The sequence below is a fragment of the Macrotis lagotis genome, chromosome X, assembly GCF_037893015.1.
Source record: "Macrotis lagotis isolate mMagLag1 chromosome X, bilby.v1.9.chrom.fasta, whole genome shotgun sequence".
In the NCBI taxonomy this organism is placed as follows: Eukaryota; Metazoa; Chordata; class Mammalia; order Peramelemorphia; family Peramelidae; genus Macrotis; species Macrotis lagotis.
The window spans coordinates 156,832,227-156,853,776 of NC_133666.1; the positions used below are offsets into that span (position 1 = coordinate 156,832,227).

General features: G+C 36.1%; 1 protein-coding gene across 4 annotated transcripts in view; it reads right to left on the reverse strand.

The window, feature by feature from the left end:
* Window positions 1–5,636: 5,636 nt before the first annotated feature.
* Window positions 5,637–21,550, reverse strand: part of LOC141498341 (zinc finger protein 474-like) — a 99,043-nt gene continuing 83,129 nt past the window's right edge. For 2 of the 4 annotated variants that reach the window (XM_074201427.1, XM_074201428.1), the window contains 10 exons: window positions 21,161–21,341; window positions 18,361–18,508; window positions 17,962–18,014; window positions 15,682–15,829; window positions 15,295–15,347; window positions 12,505–12,652; window positions 12,101–12,153; window positions 9,170–9,317; window positions 8,755–8,807; window positions 5,637–5,807 (listed from right to left, as the gene is read on the reverse strand). In XM_074201427.1, coding sequence (XP_074057528.1) covers window positions 5,656–5,807; window positions 8,755–8,807; window positions 9,170–9,317; window positions 12,101–12,153; window positions 12,505–12,652; window positions 15,295–15,347; window positions 15,682–15,829; window positions 17,962–18,014; window positions 18,361–18,508; window positions 21,161–21,341 — 1,137 coding nt within the window. In that variant the 3' untranslated portion in view covers window positions 5,637–5,655. Of the gene's footprint in view, window positions 5,808–8,754; window positions 8,808–9,169; window positions 9,318–12,100; window positions 12,154–12,504; window positions 12,653–15,294; window positions 15,348–15,681; window positions 15,830–17,961; window positions 18,015–18,330; window positions 18,509–21,160; window positions 21,342–21,550 lie in introns of those variants that run through there. The other 2 variants (XM_074201429.1, XM_074201430.1) reach the window with 2 other exon arrangements.

The following is a 21,550-nucleotide window of genomic DNA, read 5'->3' on the forward strand; positions in this document are numbered from 1 at the left end:
TGCTCATGATCTTGTTCACTTGAATTTAAGAATTCCATAAATAATGTTGTCATTATTGTTATTGTTTTGTGACTGATGCTATCATATGTAATTAAGAGAATATGGGAAAGTCCAAGGATTGTCTCCTGTCTCTCCCTTCTTTGTGAACCTGAAATGAATATTTATTAAGACCTGGGAATAGATTTCAACTCTATCATTTACAACCTCTGATTCTGGGAACAATTCAATCTCTGAACTTGTTTCCTTATCTGTAAAAAAGAAAAAATGATGGGATTGGGCAAGATAATTTCTTAGGGTTTAGCTTTAAACCCTAGGCACCTTTAATTTATTCAAATTACTTTCTTTTCTCTCTGGACTCTGACTCTCTACATTTTGCTCTACTTTGCCACTACAGACTCTTCATTTCTGAAGTTCACTTCACCCCTGAACTTCTCACCTTTAAAATGTCCAGGTCAGTCAAACCTTCATTCCTTTCCAGATTCCACTCCTGAGTCTTTAGACTTTCTCTACCATGCCCCAATATGAGTACTTTCTCTCCCCCATGCCTATCTTTTCAGCTCCCCATTTAAAAAATACATAAACACAAATATGTCTTCTCCCATTAAAATATAAATTTCTTGCAGGCAAGAACTCTTTGCACTTATATTTGTCTTCTTAGTGCTTATCATAATGCCTGGAAAATTATAAGGGCTTAAAAGTTTATAAACTTGTTAACTTGAATTTCAATGGAATTTTAAAATGGGAGTTTAACATGATTATATTCTAGGGTACACATTATTTTACATACAATAATATCAAATGTCAGAATTGAGTAAGTTTGTTAGATAATTTAATCCTATGCCATCATTTACTGATGATCCTAAGACCTAAAATGTCTTGCCTAAGATCCTAGCACAGAAATTGAAATGAAAGGGATCTTATATGACCCTTCAGTTATAGAGGCAGGATGGGAAGGAAGGTATTCTGACACCAGTCTAAAGTTTTCCTTGGTGCTCTAGCTTCATTTCCCTCTACCACTTCCTAGATCGCTCCCTGCCTTGAATAATTTCAATAATTAAAGCATCATGTATGAACACTGAATTGAGTAAGAAATCTGTTTCTAGTTCCAGTTCTGCTATTATTTACTGTTTGATTTGGGGAAAGTATTATCACGTCTCTGGGTCTCAATATTCTCATCTATAAAATGGATGGGTTCTCTCTCCTAGCTCTAATGCTACAAATCTATGAGCACTCCAGTAGAGTTTTTTGTTCGTTTTTCCAAATGCAGGAAACCATTTTTCAATTAATTCTACAGTACTCACAAGGAATGGACTGTGCCAGCAGAAACAGGTAAAGCCATTTATATGATCTGGGCAATGAGTCATTGTGATAAGGGAAAGTGAATAGTTGCCAAAGGAAAGAATGCACCCTTGAGAGCAGGTGAAAGAAAAGGTTAAATTTCTCTCCATTCCCTTGACTGGCTATGGGTCCAAAGGAAAAAAAAATAATCAGGGTGAATGAAAGGGCATTAAGTGGTTCCACACCAGAATGAGTCAAGCTTAGAGACATCAAGGTCTGATTTCATTCCCAGAGCCCCTAGGGCTCTTTCTTCTTTCTTCTGCCCAGAAAGCATCCTATGGACTAAGATCCTATCCCGAGAGGGTCTCAGGCCTGAGATATTCCTGAGACTATACTTCTGAGATAGGAGCTGTCTCCTATCCTCCAATCTCCCACCCCGACCCAGTAACTTCTAAAGTTCTAAGGTTTTGTATTTGCATTAACTTTCATTTTTTTTCACTCACATTCAACTCCCTCCATTCCAGAGCCAGCTTATATCCATTTGCAAGTCTGAGGTTCCTGTGGCTTTTACCAAGTTGCCAGATGATCTCACATGACCCATTTCTAACAAAAATACATGTAAAACCAGAGGGTGAATGATTTCTTCCCAAGGAGAAAGTAGTCGCCTTCTCCCTTAGCACTAAGAAGCTAACACAGAACTGACTCCATTCAATCCCCATCATTCCTTGTCTGTGAGGACATTCTATCCTGCCATGATAATAATGTTGATGATTCAAGTTGATATTATGAGAGAAATCCTGAAGTTTGTCCCAACTCAACAGCTATGTAGACTAAAGATGGAAATTAAAGTTTGTTCAGCACAAATTAATAATGGTAACTGGGTCATGGCTTTTTTTCAGATGTCAAAAATACTATTGGGAGGTAGCAAGGCACAGTGACTAGAGTGTGGGTTGGAGTCAGAAGGATCTGGGTTTGAGTGCACCTCTGTTACATAGTGGTTACATGATCAAGGACAAATCCCTTAACCTCTCAGTGTTCCTTGGTGACTCTACAGCTATCTCATCACCAGGAGTACCCCCAAACAAATGAAATAACAATCATGATAATAAACTCAGTTCCAGTTTAGCTTGGCTAATTTCAAAAGGCTCAAGTATTTAAGCTCTGTCTGGTTTGTATCATTAATAGGAAGTAATCTTTAAAACTGTTGTTTGTTCTCATTCTTGAAGAGGAGCATGACATCAGGAAAGTGCTAGCATGACTTGCAAGTGGATTGGATTAAAATGAGGTAGAGCTATGCAAGGTCAATAGCCTCGCTTTCTCTTCTGAACTATGCTTCTCTCAGATGATCTGATTTGAATTCATAATTCCAGGAGTTACCATCTACTGTGTGAGAAATTCTTTCATTCAGATGAGACCCCTCTTTTTTTCTCTTTCTCTCCTCTCCTGTCTGTCTCTCTCCTCACTCCTTCTTCTCTCTCCCATTCTCTCTCTCTTCCTTTCCTTCCTCCCCCTCTTTCCCCCATAATTAATTGGGACAAGGTGCAGGCAAATTGTTTTCTCTTAGTAAAATGTTGTTGTATTATTTTGAAACCCTGCCAACAATTGTACATTGATATCATTACAATTGGTTGCTTGGTTCCAGATTTCAATACATAATATACTTTGAGACTCCCTTCCTTAAAACCACTGGCAAGGCAAAAAATGCCAGGCTGGAAAGTGCCATTACAGGCATTAACTTAGCCAGGCTGAGAGTTTTCCTTCTGTAAAGATCCATATAAAACTCAACCCTTTCAGCTGTTTAAAGAACTCTCATACTTTGGAATCAAGAATTGTGTTTGAATATATGTTGGAAATAAAGTGCCTTAGATTCTTTCCATTATATCAAGTGCCGTAAAAGGGCTGAGCCAAAACAGATGTTTTTTGTTGCTGCTTTTGGCTTCTTTGCCCCAGCAGGATGCAGCATAAACCTTTGAAATATCAGACAACATAGTCTAGTCCTATGTACATTCATTTCATTCTGAGTGAATCTTTAAAAATGGCCAACAACTCATACAGTCAATTCACCAGAGGTATGAGGAATTTTAGACATCATCTAATCCTTTAACCTCATTTTACAAATGAGGAAAGAGAGGCCCAGAGAGATAAAGTGATTTGCTCAAGGTCACAACTAATTAGTGCAGATGCAGGGAACACATTCACTCACAGAGCTTCTAAGTTCCCTCATTTTACAGGTGAGGTAACTGAGGTCCAGAATTAAGTGATGTGTCTTATACAATTTATATATTAAATGGCATAGTCAAGATTTGAATGTTAGTGGGGCGGCTAGGTGGCACAGTCGTCCCTGGAGTCAGGAGTACCTGAGTTCAAATCTGACCTCAGACATTTAATAATTACCTAGTAGTGTGGCTTTGGGCAAGCCACTTAACCCCATTTCCTTGCAAAAAAAGATTTGAATGTTAGAATCCCTATTTGATATAATTACTAAATATCATAGATACTTTTAACATTTTTCTCAAATTCTATTGCTGCTGTGCTTTCAGCACACAAGTGATGAATGCAAATCAAAGCTACCTACTACTTCTCCCTCTTCCCCAAAGTACAAATGATAACCTTACACTTCTTAAGCTAGGTCCCAGACTGTCAGTAGAGTTCCATGATAGCTCCCCCCCCCAAAAAAAAACCCCATTAAGACTCCAAAGCTAAGGTATAGCAATGATAGGGATTAAAGCTATGATTTCCATGCTCTCAGAAACTCTCAGATTCAGAAAATTATTCTATCAATGCAGGTCAATAGGGTCTCTGCAACTTACACACTTCCAAGAGTTGCCTAAATCCATGAAAGGTTGACTTCCCAAGGATCCAATAGGTCTGACTAGATGTCAGAGGCAAGTATTGAACCTCAGGTCTATAGCTCTCTAACCATTCTTTCTGGAAGGGAGGTCTCGTGCTAGGGTAGAGTAAGAAATTTTAAAAAATAGTTACTTTGTCCTGTTTCTTATTAGTAAATCTAAGTAGAATGGTTGGCTTCATTCTCCTGGTTTGCTTCATCATAGAAAGAAGAAATGTGGGTGAGATTGGCAGGACAGCTACAGCTGTCTCTACTTTGGAATTGCATATACTATGGAAGATCATGGATGTGGAGCCTGTTGGACATCAGCTGATCTAGGGTGGCCCTGGAAGGGAGACATACAATGAACAAAGGCACAGGGAAAAAAGCCTGGAACTGGAGAGAAGTGGAGCTGCCTGGGGGAGCAGGGTTTCCTGTGCTAGACTCCTGGCAGGATCTGGACCCTTCCCAAGATAACTCTACCTCTGTGTTTGTGTGTGTGTGTGTGTGTGTGTGTGTGTGTGTGTGTGTGTGTGAGAGAGAGAGAGAGAGAGTTTGTATTTGTGTGAGTGTGTGTGTATGTACATGCACATGTGACTTCAGGAGTTAAGATAATTTTGAAATCTACAATGTGTATGAACTATGGGTGGGGAGGGATACAATTTCTTGGAAGGGCCATTGGATCTCGATAATGAAATACTTATAAACCATGATGAGGGAATTGGGAACTCTCATGAGACTGATTTTGGTTAGAAAGAAGGGGGTAATCTCCACCCTGTTCTGACACAGAGGTATTGGATAAGCTCCTAAACCTTGAGGGAGGTATTTATTCTATGATTTCTTTGTGACTTTCCTTGGTGGAAGAAGCCATAAGTGTTCTTCCCTGATGACTATTGGATGGGAACTGAGTGAAACTTGGTCACAATGTTGAATTCACAACCCCATCTGAATACCTCTTCTGTTCAATTAACATTTGTTTTTGGATCTAAAGGGGGGAAATTAGCAAAATAATTCAGGAAAACAGAGAGGTTAGGAAAGGAAGGGGATCCAAGTTTCAGGGGAACTGAGAAATAGCCACTAGAAGCATGGGAACCACACGACTGCCCACACAACTCTTTTCATCTGAATAATGACCTTCACTCATGAGGTAAAGTCTTGTTCATGAAAAAGTCAATGGAGGAAATGACAGGGATCAATTCCCATATTTCCTGTGGAAACTAAGGTCAGCACTTTGCAGAATAACAATGCCTTTTCAATGTTCAATGACAACTTGGGGAAATTTATCCCCAAATATCCCTATGCCAGGGACTATCACTGAAGTCTAAAGAGCAAAAAAGAGGGTATTCAAGGTAGCTTGGGTAAAAATATTAGTGAATGGGGCTATGCATTGATGGGCTTCAGCTACCTCTCTTCTCTAGTACTTCCAATTCCCTCATATCATCAGCCTCTGAATCTGCTATCACATTTTTTTATCGGCCATTTGTATCTCTTTCCCACTTGCACTTTCAAATGGAATTAAATTCTGTAGCACTTTGGTTGAGGAAAAAGCTTTACTTGAATCTTTTAGGTTTACAGTACCATTGGTGGACAATTAGGCTCTCTGGCAGGAAGGTACGCCCACAGTTATCACATGGAATTAACTGGCTATAGACACTTGCCCAGGTGGCTTCATTTGTATCCTCGAGATCATAGTAGCCTTTGGCTGAAGAGTTAAAAAGGGGAGGGGGGAACGGGAGAAAACAAGATCAGTTTTCATTGAGGAGAATCATATTCAACATTTTATGGAAAATATTTTCAGGAAATACTCTTGATTGAGTCTTTTTAAGCAAATCCTATTGCTTTTGCAAAATGTCCCAAGGATTGAGTAAAGCTAACTGTGGACCAAAGCACTTATTTAGCTGACTTAAAGAAAGGGGGGAAAGCCTGGGATTTTTGGTTTTAATTATTAATCTTTTTTGGAGCACCATCATCATGCAAATACTGCTTTTTGTCCTACTTTCAGGATATTCTTAAGCTCTTATGAGCTTATCAAAGAAGAGGGTCACATCTATTTAGATGACTTCCATTATATTACTTCACAGCATTTTGAGTAAACCATTTCCAATTCCAGTATGTTTCAAACTGGTTTTCATCCTAAAACCTTAGCTCCTTTTACCTTGAAAGTGGGTTTTACTAAATAATTATTATGGAAGCATTTGAAGCAAAATAGATAAGCTATTAAAATAGAAGATTTCCTTAAATATATATTCACACATATCATCTAGATCATATAATTGAAACAAACCAGGAGAATGAAGCCAACCATTCTACTTAGATTCACTAATAAGAAACAGGACAAAGTAGCTATTTTTTAAAATTTCTTATTCTGTCCTAAAATAAAGCACATAGCTTTTAGAGAAACAGAAAAAGATTGCACTTTAGCAAAAGGTCCTTAAAAAGTGAAGTTTAAATCTAATAATTTACTACCTTGGAATTGGAAGCAAATGATCCACTTTCAAATAAATTTTAACATAAAAATTCACAACACATATATACATATATGCACATTTATATACATATAAGTGTGCATATATGTGTATATACACATATGTTATTTGTTACATAGTTTCTGCCTCAAATGCAGCATATATCTTTTCATTAAGGTTTCAGATAATTCAAAAATTATTCATATCCATGTTCATGTGAACACAGCAAGCTTTAGATATCTTAATGTCTCTGTTACCAATAAACAAGAAAATTTCTGCCCAACAAATTTTTTTTCTGCCTTATGACTGAAGTTTTGCTTTTACAAAAGATTCTAAAAAGAATGAGGGCTAGCTTTCTCTCCTTGCCTGGATCAGTTTTAATCCAAAACATAAAAAATAAGGTAACCATCATTATCAGTTTTGTTCAGTGATACTAGGTGGAAGCATCACTGAAAATGTTTTACTTAATTTTGGAAAAGATTTTGTATAGACTTAACAGATTGGGACCATGTGTCTGGTTGGGTTTGGGTGAGGGGACTACATCAACTTAAAGACTAAGTCAAAGTGTTTGGGATTTATGGCAAATAGTTTCTTTTGATTAAGGAGAAAGGTTGTCAACAGTGATAAAAATGGGGAAGCACAGATTGAGGGGGAAAATAAGAGAAATGCAGTCACAATGACCTTCCTGTCCAACCAGCATGAAAATCATTTCACAGTGATCTAGCCTGGGATTCAGGATAAATTATTTCCATCCCAACTCCCAGATACATGAAAATTTTTCTCATACAGAGAAAGGATTGTAGAGTGGTAAAGAGAAGGAAAGAAACAACTTTAGGAAAAGTAGACTACTAAGTGTGACAGTGGGGGTGGCTAGGTGGTGCAGTGAATAGAGCACCGGCCTTGGAGTCAGGAGTACCTGGGTTTAAATCCGACCTCAGACACTTAATAATTACCTAGCTGTGTGGCCTTGGGCAAGCCACTTAACCCCATTGCCTTGAAAAAAAAATCTAAGTGTGACAGTGGTCATCAGGCTAAATAGGCTCTTTTGAACACAGATGCTATCATTATCTGCTCGTTTTACTTCCTTTTATACCCATATATGGGCAGCTAGGCAGTGCGTGGATAGAGCACTAGGTTTGGCATTAGGAAAACTCATCTTGAGTTCAAATCTGCCCTCAGACCCTACTGTGTGACCTTGGTCATGTAATTTAACCCTGTTGTTTCAGTTCCTCATCTGTAAAATGAGCTGGAAAAGAAAAGGGCAAACCACTCCAGTGTCTTTGTCAAGAAAACCTCAAATGAGGTAAAAAAGAATTGGATATGACTGAAAAGACTTAGCAACAATAACAAAACAAACACAATATATATGTATATACACATGAATGTATTTGTCAGTTTATGTAAATGTGTATGTCCTCTAGGAACAGATCATGAATAATTCTTGTCTGGCAGTGTCTACAGTCAAATCATGAGAGTTTGTACTCAACTCCGTGACTACAAAACTCTCTGCACCATTCCTGGAAGGGATATGAGGTATTAGTCCAGTCCCTGTATCAAACTCAGAGTCAGAGTGATCTTGTTAGAGAAGTGTTCTAAGACAATTTTGGGGTTGTGTTAAGGGAATGTACTCTTAACCACTTTAGATACACATGAAGCTCCTTGTGAGTTCCAATGTATATCCTCATTTTTTAAGACATTGCCTTATGGTACCATAATAAAAGTAGTATAGTATTTCTATAATATTTCAAGGGTTATAAAGTACTTTTCTCATATTAAGCTTATAGGAAACATTGCATGAATTTTGTTTTCTACCATTTTCAGATGAGGAAATAGGTAAAAAGGTTCTGAGTCAAAGGTGATTTATATTTTAGATGCCACTTTTAAATGCTATATGAAAGGTGATCCTTAAGCAAGGTCATGTAAGCAAGGTGATAGTTATTATATTCCTCAATTTAGGCTCAAGGAGAAAATATGTCTGTTCTTTTTGAAAGCAAACATTTTTGAATTTTCAATTTGACAATTTTTTCCCCTATTTACAGTGTCCAAGATTAAAAAATTTATTTGATATTAGAATTATGAACAAATAAAAGAAAAACATGAATAAATAGTATTGTCACATTTAAGGAAAGATGAAAAAAATTCTATTTTCTATATAATTCTACTCCTTCTTACCCAGTAGCTTACCTATGATGGCTCTTTCATCTGATTTTGATAGATTCCTATGTTTCCTGTGAAAACTAAGGCCAGCAATTTGCTGAATAACAACACCTTTGTAATGTTCAATGACAACATGGGGAAAATATGTCCCCAAATTTCCCTATGTCAAGGACTATCACTGAAGTCTAAGTAATCAATTGAGGGCAAAAAAAGAGGGTATTCAGGATAGCTTGGGTAAAACCATTAATGAATAGGGCTATGCATTGATGGACTTCAGTCATGCCCTGCCCCCCCCTCCTCTAGCACTCCCAATTCTTTCTTCTATCATCAGCCTCTGAACTTGCTATCTCACTTATTTTATCTCCCATTTGCCTCCCCTTCCCACCCTCACTATTAAATGGGATTAAATTCTGTAGCACTTTGATTGAGGAAAAAGCTTTACTTGATTCTTTTGGATTTACAGGACCGTTGGTGGACAATTAGGCTCTCTGGCAGGAAGGTACGCCCACAGTTATCACAGGGAGTCAGCTGGCTCTGAGCACTAGCCCAGGCGGATTCATTTATAGCATCGAGATCATAGTAGCCTTTGGCTGAAGAGTCAAAAAGAAGAAGTGGGGAGGGGAGAAAACAGGATCAAGTTTTCATTCTGGAGAATCATATTCAACTCATTATGGAAAATATTTTCTTTTTAAGGAAATCCTATTGCTTTTGCAAAATGTCCCAAAGGTTAAGTAAACTATGGACCAAAAACTTAACTCAGCTACCTTAAAGAAAGGGAGAAAGACTGGGCTATACATTCTTGGTTTTAATTATTAACCATTTTTTTGGAGGATCAACATCATAAAAATATTGGGGTGTTTTTTTTGTTTTATTTTCAGGAGATAATTAAGCCCTAGCGAGTTTATCAGAGGAAAGGACCACCCTTAGATTACTCCCAATTATATTCTTCACAGAATTTTGAGGAAATCAACTTTTCCAACTAATTCCAGTGTGTTTCAAAAAGGTTTTTCATCCTAAAACTTTAACTCTTTTTACCTTGAAGTTGGGTTGTACTAAATAATGAATGTGGAAGCATTTCAAGGAAAATAGTCAAGTCACTAAAACAGAAGATTCCTTAAATAAACATTCACTTATATCATCTAGATAACATAATCTTCATTATTGGAACATGGAAAAGTGCACATAGCTTTATTTTAGAGGAAACAATGTAAGATTCCACCTTAGCAAAAGCACCTTATAAAGAAGAGCTTAAATGTAATAATTGACAACCTTGGAACTGGAAGTAAAAGACGCACTTTTAAACAACTTTTTAACATGAAATTTGACGCACATACACATACATTTATACAGATATGTTTAAGTTACATAGTTTCTACCTCAGATGCAGCATATATCTTTTCATTAAAGTTTCAGATCTTTTACAAATTATCCTTATCTGTCTGTGTTCATGTGAACACAGTAAACTTTAGATATCTTAATATCTCTGCTCCCAACAAACAAGTAACTTTCTGCCTAATTTTGTTTTTTTTCTTTAATGGCGGAAGTCTTAGTGCCTTGAAAAGACTTGAAAAAAATGGGTATTTTCCCAGAATAGTTTTATTCTAAACATAAAATATCCTATAACCAGCATTATCAGTTTTGTTTAGTGATACTAGATGGAAGCATCACTGAAAATGTTTTACATAATTTTGCAAAAGATTTTGCATAGACAACAGATTGGAACCATGTGTCTGGTTGGGGTTAGGTGGAGGGAACACATCAACTTTAAGACAAAGTCAAAGTGGTGGGGATTTATGGGATGAAGTTTCTTTGATTAAGGAGAAGAGATGTCAACAGTGATAAAAATGGGGGAGCACAGATTTGAGGGGGAAACTAAGAGAAATGCCGTCACAATGGCCTTCCTATCCAATCAGCATGAAAATCATTTCACAATGATCCAGCCTAAGATTCAGGATAAATTATTTCCATCCCAACTCCCAGATACATGAAAGTTTTCCTCATACAGAGCAAAGAATTGGTGAAGAGAAAGGAAGGAACAAATTTAGGAAAAGAATGCTGAGTATGACAGTGGTCAGCAGACTAATCAGGCTCCTCTTACTCAAATGCTGTCATCTTCTGTTCCTTTTACATCCTTTTATACACACACCTGGGCAGTTAGGCAATGTGGTAGATAGAGTACTGGGTTTGACATTAGGAAGGCTCATCTTGAATTTAAATCTGCCCTTAGACACTTACTATATGACCTTGTGACGTAGTTGTCAGTTTACTTAAATGTGTTCCTCCTCTAGAAATGGATCATGAGTAATTCTTGTCTAGCAATGTCTACAGTCCTATCATGAAAGTTTATACTCAACTCCACAGGGACTGCAAAATTCTCTGCACCATCCCTGGAAGGGCTTTGAGATATTAAACCATCCCAAGTATCAAGCTGAGTCAAAGTGAGGTTGTTAGAGAAATATTCTGAGACAAATTTGGGCTCCTACTTAGGGAATGTGCTGTTAACCACTTTAGGTTTTACATCATTTTGGAAAAGATTTTGTATAGATTTAACAGATTGGGATCATCTATCTGACTGGGAACCATGTAATGCTCTCTGTGAGCTCTAAGGTACATCCTCATTGAGCAGAACCAGAAAAACACTGTACACCCTAACAGCAACATGGGGGCGATGATCAACCTTGATGGACTCGCTCATTCCATCAGTGCAACAATCAGGGACAATTTGGGGCTGTCTGCATTGAAGAATACCATCTGTATCCAGAGAAACAACTGTTGGAGTCATCACAATTTGGATCAGTGTATACCATAGAAACAATGTAAAGACTGACAAATAGCCTTCTGTGGGGGTGAGGGGAGGGAAGTAAGATTAGGGGGAAAAATTGTAAAACTCAAAATAAATAAAATCTTTAAAAAATAAGGTATAGCCTCATGTTTGAAGACATTGCCTTATGGTTCCATAATAAAAGTAGTAACTCCTATTTGTACAATATTTTAAGGGCTATAAAGTACTTTTCTCATATTAATCTTATAGAGGACATTGTATAAGTTTTATTTTCTACAGTTTTCAAATGAGGAAATAGGTTAAAGGTTCTTTACCAAAGGTGATTTTCATTTTAGATGCCACTTCCTTAAGGAAGGTTCCTCAATTTAGCCACAAGGAGAAAATATGTCTGTTCTTTCTGAAGGCAAACACTTTTGAAATTGCAATTTAACAATTTTTTCCCATTTTGCAGTGTCCAGCATTAAAAAAAAAGTTAAATTTAGAATTTTGAACAAATAAGAGAAAATATGAATAGCATTGTCAAATTATAGGACAGATTGAAAAAATTATACTTTCTATATAATTCTACTCCTGAATTTTCCAGTAGCTTACCTATGATGGCTCTTTCATCTTCTTTTGATTGATTTCCATGTTTCCTGCAAAAACTAAGGTCAATATGTTGCTGAACAACAATGCCTTTGTAATGCTCAATAACAACATGGAGAAATATATCCCCAAATATCCCTATGCCATGGACTATCACTTAAATCTAAGCAATCAATTAAGAGCAAAAAAGAGGGTATTCAAGGTAGCTTTGGGCAAAAACATTCAGGAATGGGGCTATGCATCGATGAACTTCAGTCATGCCTCTCTTCTAGCACTCCCAATTCTTTCTTATATCATTAGCCTCTGAACCTGCTATTCCACTAATTTTATATCCCACTTGCCTCCCCTTCCACCCTCATTTTCAAATGGGATTAAATTCTGTAGCACTTTGGTTGAGAAAAAAGCTTTACTTGACTGTTTTGAATTTACAGGACCGTTGGTGGACAATTAGTCTGTCTGGCAGGAAGGTACGCCCACAGTTATCACACGGAATTAACTCGCTCTGACCACTTGCCCAGGCGGCTTCATTTATAGCATCGAGATCATAGTAGCCTTTGGCTGAAGAGTCAAAAAGGGGACCGGGGAGGGGAGAAAACAGGATCAATTTTCATTCTGGAGAATCATATTCAACTCTTTATGGAAAATATTTTCAAGAACCCATTGATTGAGGCTTTTTAAGCAAATTCTACTGCTTTTGCAAAATGTCCCAAGGGATGAGTAAAGCTAACTGTGGACCAAAGCACTTAATCAGCTAACTTAAAGAAAGGGGGAAAGACTGGGTAAAACATTCTTGGTTTTAAATATTAACATTTTTTTAAAGCATCATCATGATGCAAATAAAACTCTTATGAGTTTATCAAAGAAGACCACACCTCCTTAGATTCCTCCCCATTAAATTACTTAGAAACATTTTGAAGTAAGCAACATTTCCAACTAATTCCTGTACTTTTCAAAAGACATTTTTTCATCCTAAAACCTTAGCTCCTTTTACTTTGAAGGTTGAGTTTTCCTGAATGATTACTGTGGAAACATTTCAAGCAAAATAGCTAAGCTACTAAAATAGATGATTTTCCTTAAATACACATTCACATATCATCTAGATCATATAATCTTCATTGGTGGAACATGGAAAATTGCACATAGCTTTATTTGAGAGAAACAATGTAAGATTCCAGTCCAGCAAAAGGACCATAAGAAGAGGAACTTAAATGTAGTCATTGACTACCAGAACTGAAAGCAAGTGATGCACTTAAAAAAACATTTTTAACATCAAATTTCGCACACATACACACATTTATACACACAAGTTTTATGTTATTTAGTTTCTGCCACAGATGGAGCATTTATCTTTTCATTAAAGATTCAGATCATTCAAAAATTATTCATATCTGTGTTCATGTAAACACAGCAAGCTTTCGAAATCTTAATATCTGTTTCCAATAAACAATAAACATTCTGCCCAACAAGTTTTCTTTTTCTTTCTTATGACAGAAGTCTTGTTTTTTAGTACCTTGAAAAGACTCTTGAAAAAATTGTGGTCTAACTTTCTCCTAACCCAGATCAGTTTTACCTAAACATAAAACATCCTGTAACTTTCAGAATCACTTTTGCTCAGTGATACTATATGGAAATACCACTGAAAAGGTTTTACATAATTTTGGAAAAGATTTTGCATAGACCTAACAGATTGGGAGCATGTTTCTGGTTGGGGTTGGATGAGGGAACTACATCAATGTTAAAAAGATGTGGTGGAGATTTATGGCAAATTGTTTCTTTGATTAGGGAGAAGTGATGTCAACAGTGATAAAAATGGGAGGACACAGGTTGAGGGGGGGGGAAAACTAAAAGAAATGCAAACTAAGAGATATGCAGTCAAAATGACCTTCTTGTCCAACCAGCATGAAAATCATTTCACAGTAATCCAATCAGGGTTTCAGAGTAAATTTTCCATCCTAACATTCAGAAACCTGAAAGATTTGCTCATGCAGAGAAAGGATTGTAGAGGGGTGAAGAGAAGGGAAGAAACAAGTTTAGGAAAAGAAGACAGTTAAGTGTGATAGTGGTCAGCAGTCTAAACAGGCTCCTTTTATTCAAATGTGTCATCTTCTGATCTTTTTATTCCTTTTATACACACACCTGGGCAGCTAGGCAGTGTGGTGGATAGAGCACTGGGTCTGGAATTAGGAAGGCTCATCTTGAGTTCAAATCTGCCCTCAGACACTTACTTGGGTGACCTTAGGGCATGTAATTAGAGCTCCTCCTCTGTAAAATGAACTAGAAAAGAAAAGGGCAAACCACTCCAGTATCTTTGCCAAGACAAATCCAAATGGGGTCATAAAGAATTGGAAAGATTCGGCAACAGTAACAAAATACACATACACACAGACACAAATATACATATGTATACACACATATATACATACACACACACATACATAATTGTCAGTTTATGTAAATGTGTTTGTCCTCAAGGAACAGACCATGAATAATTCTTGTCTGGCAATGTCTAAAATCCTATCATGAGAGTTAATATTCAACTCCACAGGGACACTGCACCACTCTTGGAAGGATTTTGAGGTATTAATCCAGCCTCTGCAACAACTAAGAGTCAGACAGAGTCATCTTGTTAGAGAAGTGCATCTGAGACAATTTTGGGCTTGTACTAAGGGAATGTGTTCTTAACCACTTTATATGAACATGAGGCTCTTTGAGCTCCAATGTTTCATGACATTGCCTTATGTACCATAATAAAATTAGTAACTCCTATTTCTATAATCCTTCAAGGGTTATAAAGTACTTTTCTCATATTAATCTTTTAGGGGACATCGTATAAGTTTGTTTCTACAATTTTCAGATGAGGAAATAGTTTAAAGGTTCTGAGGCAGAGGTAATTTACATTTAAGATGCCACTTTTAAATGCTAAATGAAAGATGATCCTTAAGAAAAGTCATGTGAACAAGGCAATATATATATTTCATTCCTCAGTTTAGCCTCCAGGAGAAATTATATATATGTTCTTTTTGAAGGAAAACCATTTTTGAAATTGCAATTTGACAGGCTTTTTCCATTTTACAGTGAATAAGATTAAACAACATAGTTGATTTTAGAATTATGAACAAATTAGAGATAAATATGAATAGTATTGTCACATTATAGGAAATATGGAAAAAATTCTATTCCTGTCTTTCTCAATAGCTTACCTATGATGGGTCTTTCATCTTCTTTTGACTGATTCCCATGTTTCCTGTGAAAACTAAGGCCAGCACTTTGCTGAATAACAATGTCTTTGTAATGTTTAATGACATGGAGAAATGGATCCCCAAATATCCCTATGCTAGGGACTATCACTGAAGTCTAAGCAATCAAAGAGGGTATTCATAGTAGCTTAGGTAAAAACATTATTGAATGGGGTATGCAATGATGGACTGCAGTCATGCCTCTCCGCCAGCACTTACAATTCCCTCATATATCCTCAGCCTCTGAACCTGCTAGCCCACTAATTTTATATCCCATTTGCCTCCCGTTCCCACCCTCATTTTCAAATGGGATTAAATTCTGTAGCACTTTGGTTGAGGAAAAAGCTTTACTTGACTGTTTTGGATTTACAGGACCGTTGGTGGACAATTAGTTTGTCTGGCAGGAAGGTACGCCCACAGTTATCACACGGAATTAACTCGCTCTGAGCACTGGCCCCTTCAGCTTCATTTATATCATTGAGATCGTAGTAGCCTTTGGCTGAAGAGTCAAAAGAGGAAGGGGATGGGAGAAAACAGGATCAGTTTTCATTCTGAAGAATCATATTCAACTCTTTATGAAAAATATTTTCAAGAAATACCCATTGAGTGTGTCTTTTTAAGTAAATCCTATTGCTTTTGCAAAATGTCTCAAAGACTGAATAAAGCTAACTGTGGACAAAAGCACTTACTCAGCTGACTTAAAGAGGGAACGACTGGGATATACATGCTTGGTTTTAAATATTAACATTTTTTGAACATCATCATCATCATGCAAATAAGATTCTTATGAGCTTATCAAAGGAGAGGACCATACCTCTTTAGATTCCTCCCTTCACATTACTTAGAAGCATTTTGAGGAAATCAGCATTTCCAACTAATTCCAATTAAGTTTCAAAAAGGTTTTTCATCCTAAACCATTAGTTTCTTTTACCTTGACAGTGGGTTTTACTACATAATTAATGTGGAAATATTTCAAGTAAAATAGCCAAGCTATTAAAATAGAAGATTTTCCTTAAATACACATTCACACATATCATCTAAATCATATTATCATAATTGGAGGAACATGGAAAAATGTACATAGCTTTATTTTAAAGAAACAATGTAAGATTCCAGTCCAGCAAAAGAGCCTTATAAGGAGGAGCTTATATATAGTCATTGCCCACCTTGGAACTGGAAGCAAATGATACACTTTTAAACAAATTAAAAAATGGGTGCTAACTTTCTCCTAGCCCAGATCAGTTTTAATCCAAACATAGTCAAAGTGGTGGGGATTTATGACATGTAATTTCTTTGATTAAGGAGAAGGGATGTCAGATTGAGGGGAAAACTATGAGAAATGTAGTCATAATGACCAACCAGCATGTAAATCTTTTCACATTAATCCAGATTGGGTATCAGAGTAAATTTTTCCATCCTAACACCCAGAAACATGAAAGCTTGCTCTTGCAAGGAAAAGACTGTGGAGTGGTGAAGAGAAGGGAAGAAACAAATTTAGGAAAAGAAGACCACTAAGGATGACAGTCAGCAGTCTTAACAAGATCCTTTTATATACAAATACTGTCATCTCCTGCTCTTTTTACTTCCTTTAAGCTAAGCAGATAGAGCACTGGGCTTGTAATTATGAAAGCTCATCTTGAGTTCAGATTTGAACTCAGACACTTACTTGAATGACCCTTGAGCATGTAATGCCTTATCTCTATAATGAGCTGGAAAAGGAAGGAAAGGGCAAACCACTCCAGTATCTTTGCCAAGAGAAGCTCAATTGAGGTCATAAAGAATTGGATAAGCCTGAAAAAATTTGGCAATAATAACAACACATACACACACAAATCTATACATATGTATACACAAAATATTGAGACTTTATGTAAGTGTGTTCATCTTCTAGGAAAGGACTATGAATAATTCTTGTCTGGCAATGTCTACAGTCCTATCATGAGAGTTACTACTCATTTCCACAGGGACTACAAAACTCTGCACCATTCTTGGAAGAGTTTTGAGGTATCAATCTAGCCCCTGCATCAAACTAAGAGTCAGACAAAGTTATCTTGTTAGAGAATGTTTTGAGACAATTTTTGGCTTGTGCTAAGGGAATATACTCTTAACCACTTTAGATAAACCTGAGACTCTCTGTGAGCTCCAGTGTATATCCTCATATTTGAAAACATTGCCTTATAGTACAACAAGGATTATAAAGTACTTTTCTCATATCAATCTTTTAGAGGATATTTTATAAGTTTGTTTTCTACAGTTTTCAGATGAGGAAAAGTTTAAAGATTCAGAGTCAAAGACTCAAAAAAGACATTTAAGATGTCACTTTTAAATGCTATATGAAAGATGATCCTTATGGAAGATCATGTTAAAAAAAAAGGTGAGATTATATTCCATTACTAAATTTAGCCTCAAGGAGAAAATAGGTCTGTTCTTTTTGAAGGCAAACATTTTTGAAATTGCAATTTGACAGTTTTTTCCCACTTTACAATGAATAAAATTAAACAATGTAGTTGATTTTAGAATTATGAACAAATAAGAGGAAAATATAAATAAATAGTATTGTCAAATTGCAAGAAAGATGGAAAGAATTCTATTCTCTAAATAATTATACTCCTGTCTTTCCCAGAAACTTACCAACGATGGGTCTTTCATCTTCTTTTGATTGATTCCCATGATTCCTGTGAAAACTAAGGCCAGCACTTTGCTGAATAACAATGCCTTTGTAATGTTCAATGACAAGGTGGGAAAATATATCCCCAAATATCCCTATGCCAGGGACTATCACTGAAGTCTAAGCAATCAGTTAAGAGCAAAAAAAGAGAGTATTCACAGTAACTTGGTATAAACATTAGTGAATGGGGCTATGCATTGATGAACTACAGTCATGCCTCTCTTCTAGCACTCCCAATTCCCTCTTATATCAGCCTCTAAACCTGCTATCCCACTTATTTTATCTCCCATTTGCCTCCCTTCCCTCCCTCACTTTCAAATGGGATTAAATACTGTAGCACTTTGGTTGAGAAAAAGCTTTACTTGACTCTTTTAGTTTTACAGGACCCTTGGTGGACAATTAGTCTGTCTGGCAGGAAGGCACGCCCACAGTTATCACAGGGAATCAGCTGGTTCAGAACACTAGCCCAGGAGGCTTCATTTATAGCATCGAGATCATAGTAGCCTTTGGCTTTAGAGTCAAAAGAGAAAGGGAGAAAGAAGGATCAGTTTTCATTTTGTAAAATCATATTCAAATCTTTATTGAAAATATTTTCAAGAAATACCCATTGATGAGTATTTTTAAATAAATTCTATTGCTTTTGCAAAAGGCCAAATAAAGTTAATTATGGACCAAAGCACTTACTCAGCTACCTTAAAGAAAGGGGGAAGCCTGGGGAAAACAGTCTTTATTTTAATTGTTAACTTTTTTTTGGAGCATTATCATCATCATGCAAATATTGCTTTTTATCCTACTTTCAGGAGATTCTTAAGTTCTTTTGAGTTTATCAAAGGCGAGGACCACACCTGTTTAGAATACTACCCATAAGATTACTTCACAACATTTTGAGGAAACCAACATTTCCAACTAATTTCAGTAAGTTTCAAAATGTTTTTCATTCTAAAACTTAAACTCCTTTTGCCTTGAAGGTGAGTTTTACTAAATAATTAATGCAGAAGCATTTTAAGCAAAATAACTAAGCTAATAAAATAGATTTCCTTAAATACACATTCACTCATATCACCTAGAGCATATACTCTTCATTGGTGCAACATGGGAAAATGCATAGCTTTACTTTAGAGAAACAATGTAAAATTCAATCTCAGCAAAAGAACCTTAATGAAGAGGAGCTTAAGTGTAGTCATTGACTACCTTAGAATTGAAAGGAAATGATGCACTTTTTAACAAATTTTTAACATGAAATTCCACACCCACAAACACATATATACACACATATTATATGTTACATAGTTTTTGACACAGATGAAGCATATATATATTTTCATTAAGGTTTAAGATCATTCAAAAATTATTCACATTTTTGTTCATGTGAACACAACAAGTTTTAGATATCTTAATATCTCTGCTCTCAAGAAACAAGAAGCTTTCTGCCCAAAAAGTTTTTTTCTCTTTCTTGTGGCAGAAGTCTTTTTTTTAGTACCTCAAAAAGATTCTTAAAAAATCGATGCTAATTTATTCCTTGCCCAGATCAGTTTTAATCCAAATATAGAACATCCTGTAACTATCATAATCATTTTAGTTTAGTGATACTATATGGAAGCATCACTAAAAAAAGTTTTATATAATTTTGGATAAGATTTTACATAGACTAAATAGATTGGGACCATGTATCTGTTTGGTGTTGGGTGCAGGAACTATATCAACTTTAGGACAAAATCAAATTGGTGGGGATATATGGCATGTAGTTCCTTTGATTAAGGAGTAGAGATGTCAATAGTGTTAAAAATGTGGGAGAAACTAAGAGAACCACAAACTAAGAGAAATGCAGTCACAATGACCTTTCTGTCCAACAAACATGAAAATCATTTCACAATGATCCAGCCTGGGTTTCAGAGTAAAATTGTTCATCCTAACACCCAGAAACATGAACAATTTGCACATACAGAGAAAGGATTATAGAGTGATGAAGAGAAGGGAAGAAACAAATTTAGGAAAAAGAAGATAACTAAGTGATGGATGTCAGAAGTCTAAATAGGCTCCTTTTACTCAAATGCTGCTCTTTTTACTTCCTTTTATACATTCACCTGGGCAGCTAGGCAGAGTGGTGGATAGAACACTGGTTTGGAATTAGAATCTGACCTCAGACACTTACTTGGGTGACCCTTGGACATGTAATTACAGTTCTTCATCTGTAAAATGAACTAGAAAAGGAAAGGGCAAACTGCTCCAGTATCTTTGCCAAGAGAAGCCCAAACAGGGTCATAAAAAATTGGAGAGGACTAAACAGATGCAGGGATAGTTACAAAACACATACACATACAAACATACATTTACATATGTACACATACATACATACATATATATGCACACATATTTGTGAATTTATGTAAATGTGTTTATCCTCTAGGAACAGACCATGTCTGACAATGTCTACAATCCTATCATGAGAGTTAATACTCAACTCCACAGTGATTACAAAACTCTGTCCCATTCCTGGAGGATTCTGAGGTTTTAATCCAGTCCCTGCTTCAAACCAAGAGTCAGAATCATCTTCTTATAGAATGTTTTGAGACAATATTGGGTTTGTGCTAAGGGAATAATGTGTTCATAACCACTTTAGATAAACATGAGACTCTCTATGAGCTCTAATGTATATCTTCATGTTTGAAGACATTGCCTTATGATACCCTAATAAAGATGGTAGCTCCAAGTTGTATAATATTTCAAGGGTTATAAAGTACTCTTCTCTTATTAATCTTATAGGGGACATTGTATATGTTTTGTTTTCTATAATTTTCAGGTGAGGAAATAGTTTAAAGCTTCTGAACGAAAGGTGATTTACATTTTAGATGCCAGTTTTAAATATTATATGAAAGATGATCCTTAAGGAAGGTCATGTAAACAAGGTGATATATATTCCATTCCTCAGTTTAACCTCAAGGAGAAAATAATGTCTGTTCTTTTTGAAGGCAAACATTTTTGAAATTGCAATTTGACAGGTTTTTTCCCCCATTTTACAGTGTCCAAGATTTAAAATGTAGCTGATTTTAGAATTTTATACAAATAAGAGAAAAATATGCAAAAATCATGTCACATTCTAGGAAAGATGGAAAGAATTCTATCTTCTATATAATTCTACTCCTGTCTTTCCCAAAGGCTTACCTATAATGACTCTTTCATCTGGTTTTGTTGGTATTGGTCTCTGTAATTTTTTAGGCAACAAGTTGTTTTCATTATGCCATTTTTTCAAACACTGTGGTTCATGTATACTGATGGACTTAGTTCCAAATTCACGACCACAAATGTAGCAAACAACTGTTGGTGGCCTTCTTATGATTAATGGCTGCAAGAATAGAAAACTTGTTATAATGCAATTCAGGTTTTGAAATACATTTAACAGTTGTAATTTTTGTTTTTAAGTTTTGCTGTACTCTGTCCAAGTATGTAATGTGGCACCTTTCTTTGAGTCACCTTATCATAAGCTCTTTCATTTGTCTGAGCTTCTTAGATAAGACATTCAGATTGTGAGATTTCATTTCAATGTAAAGTTAA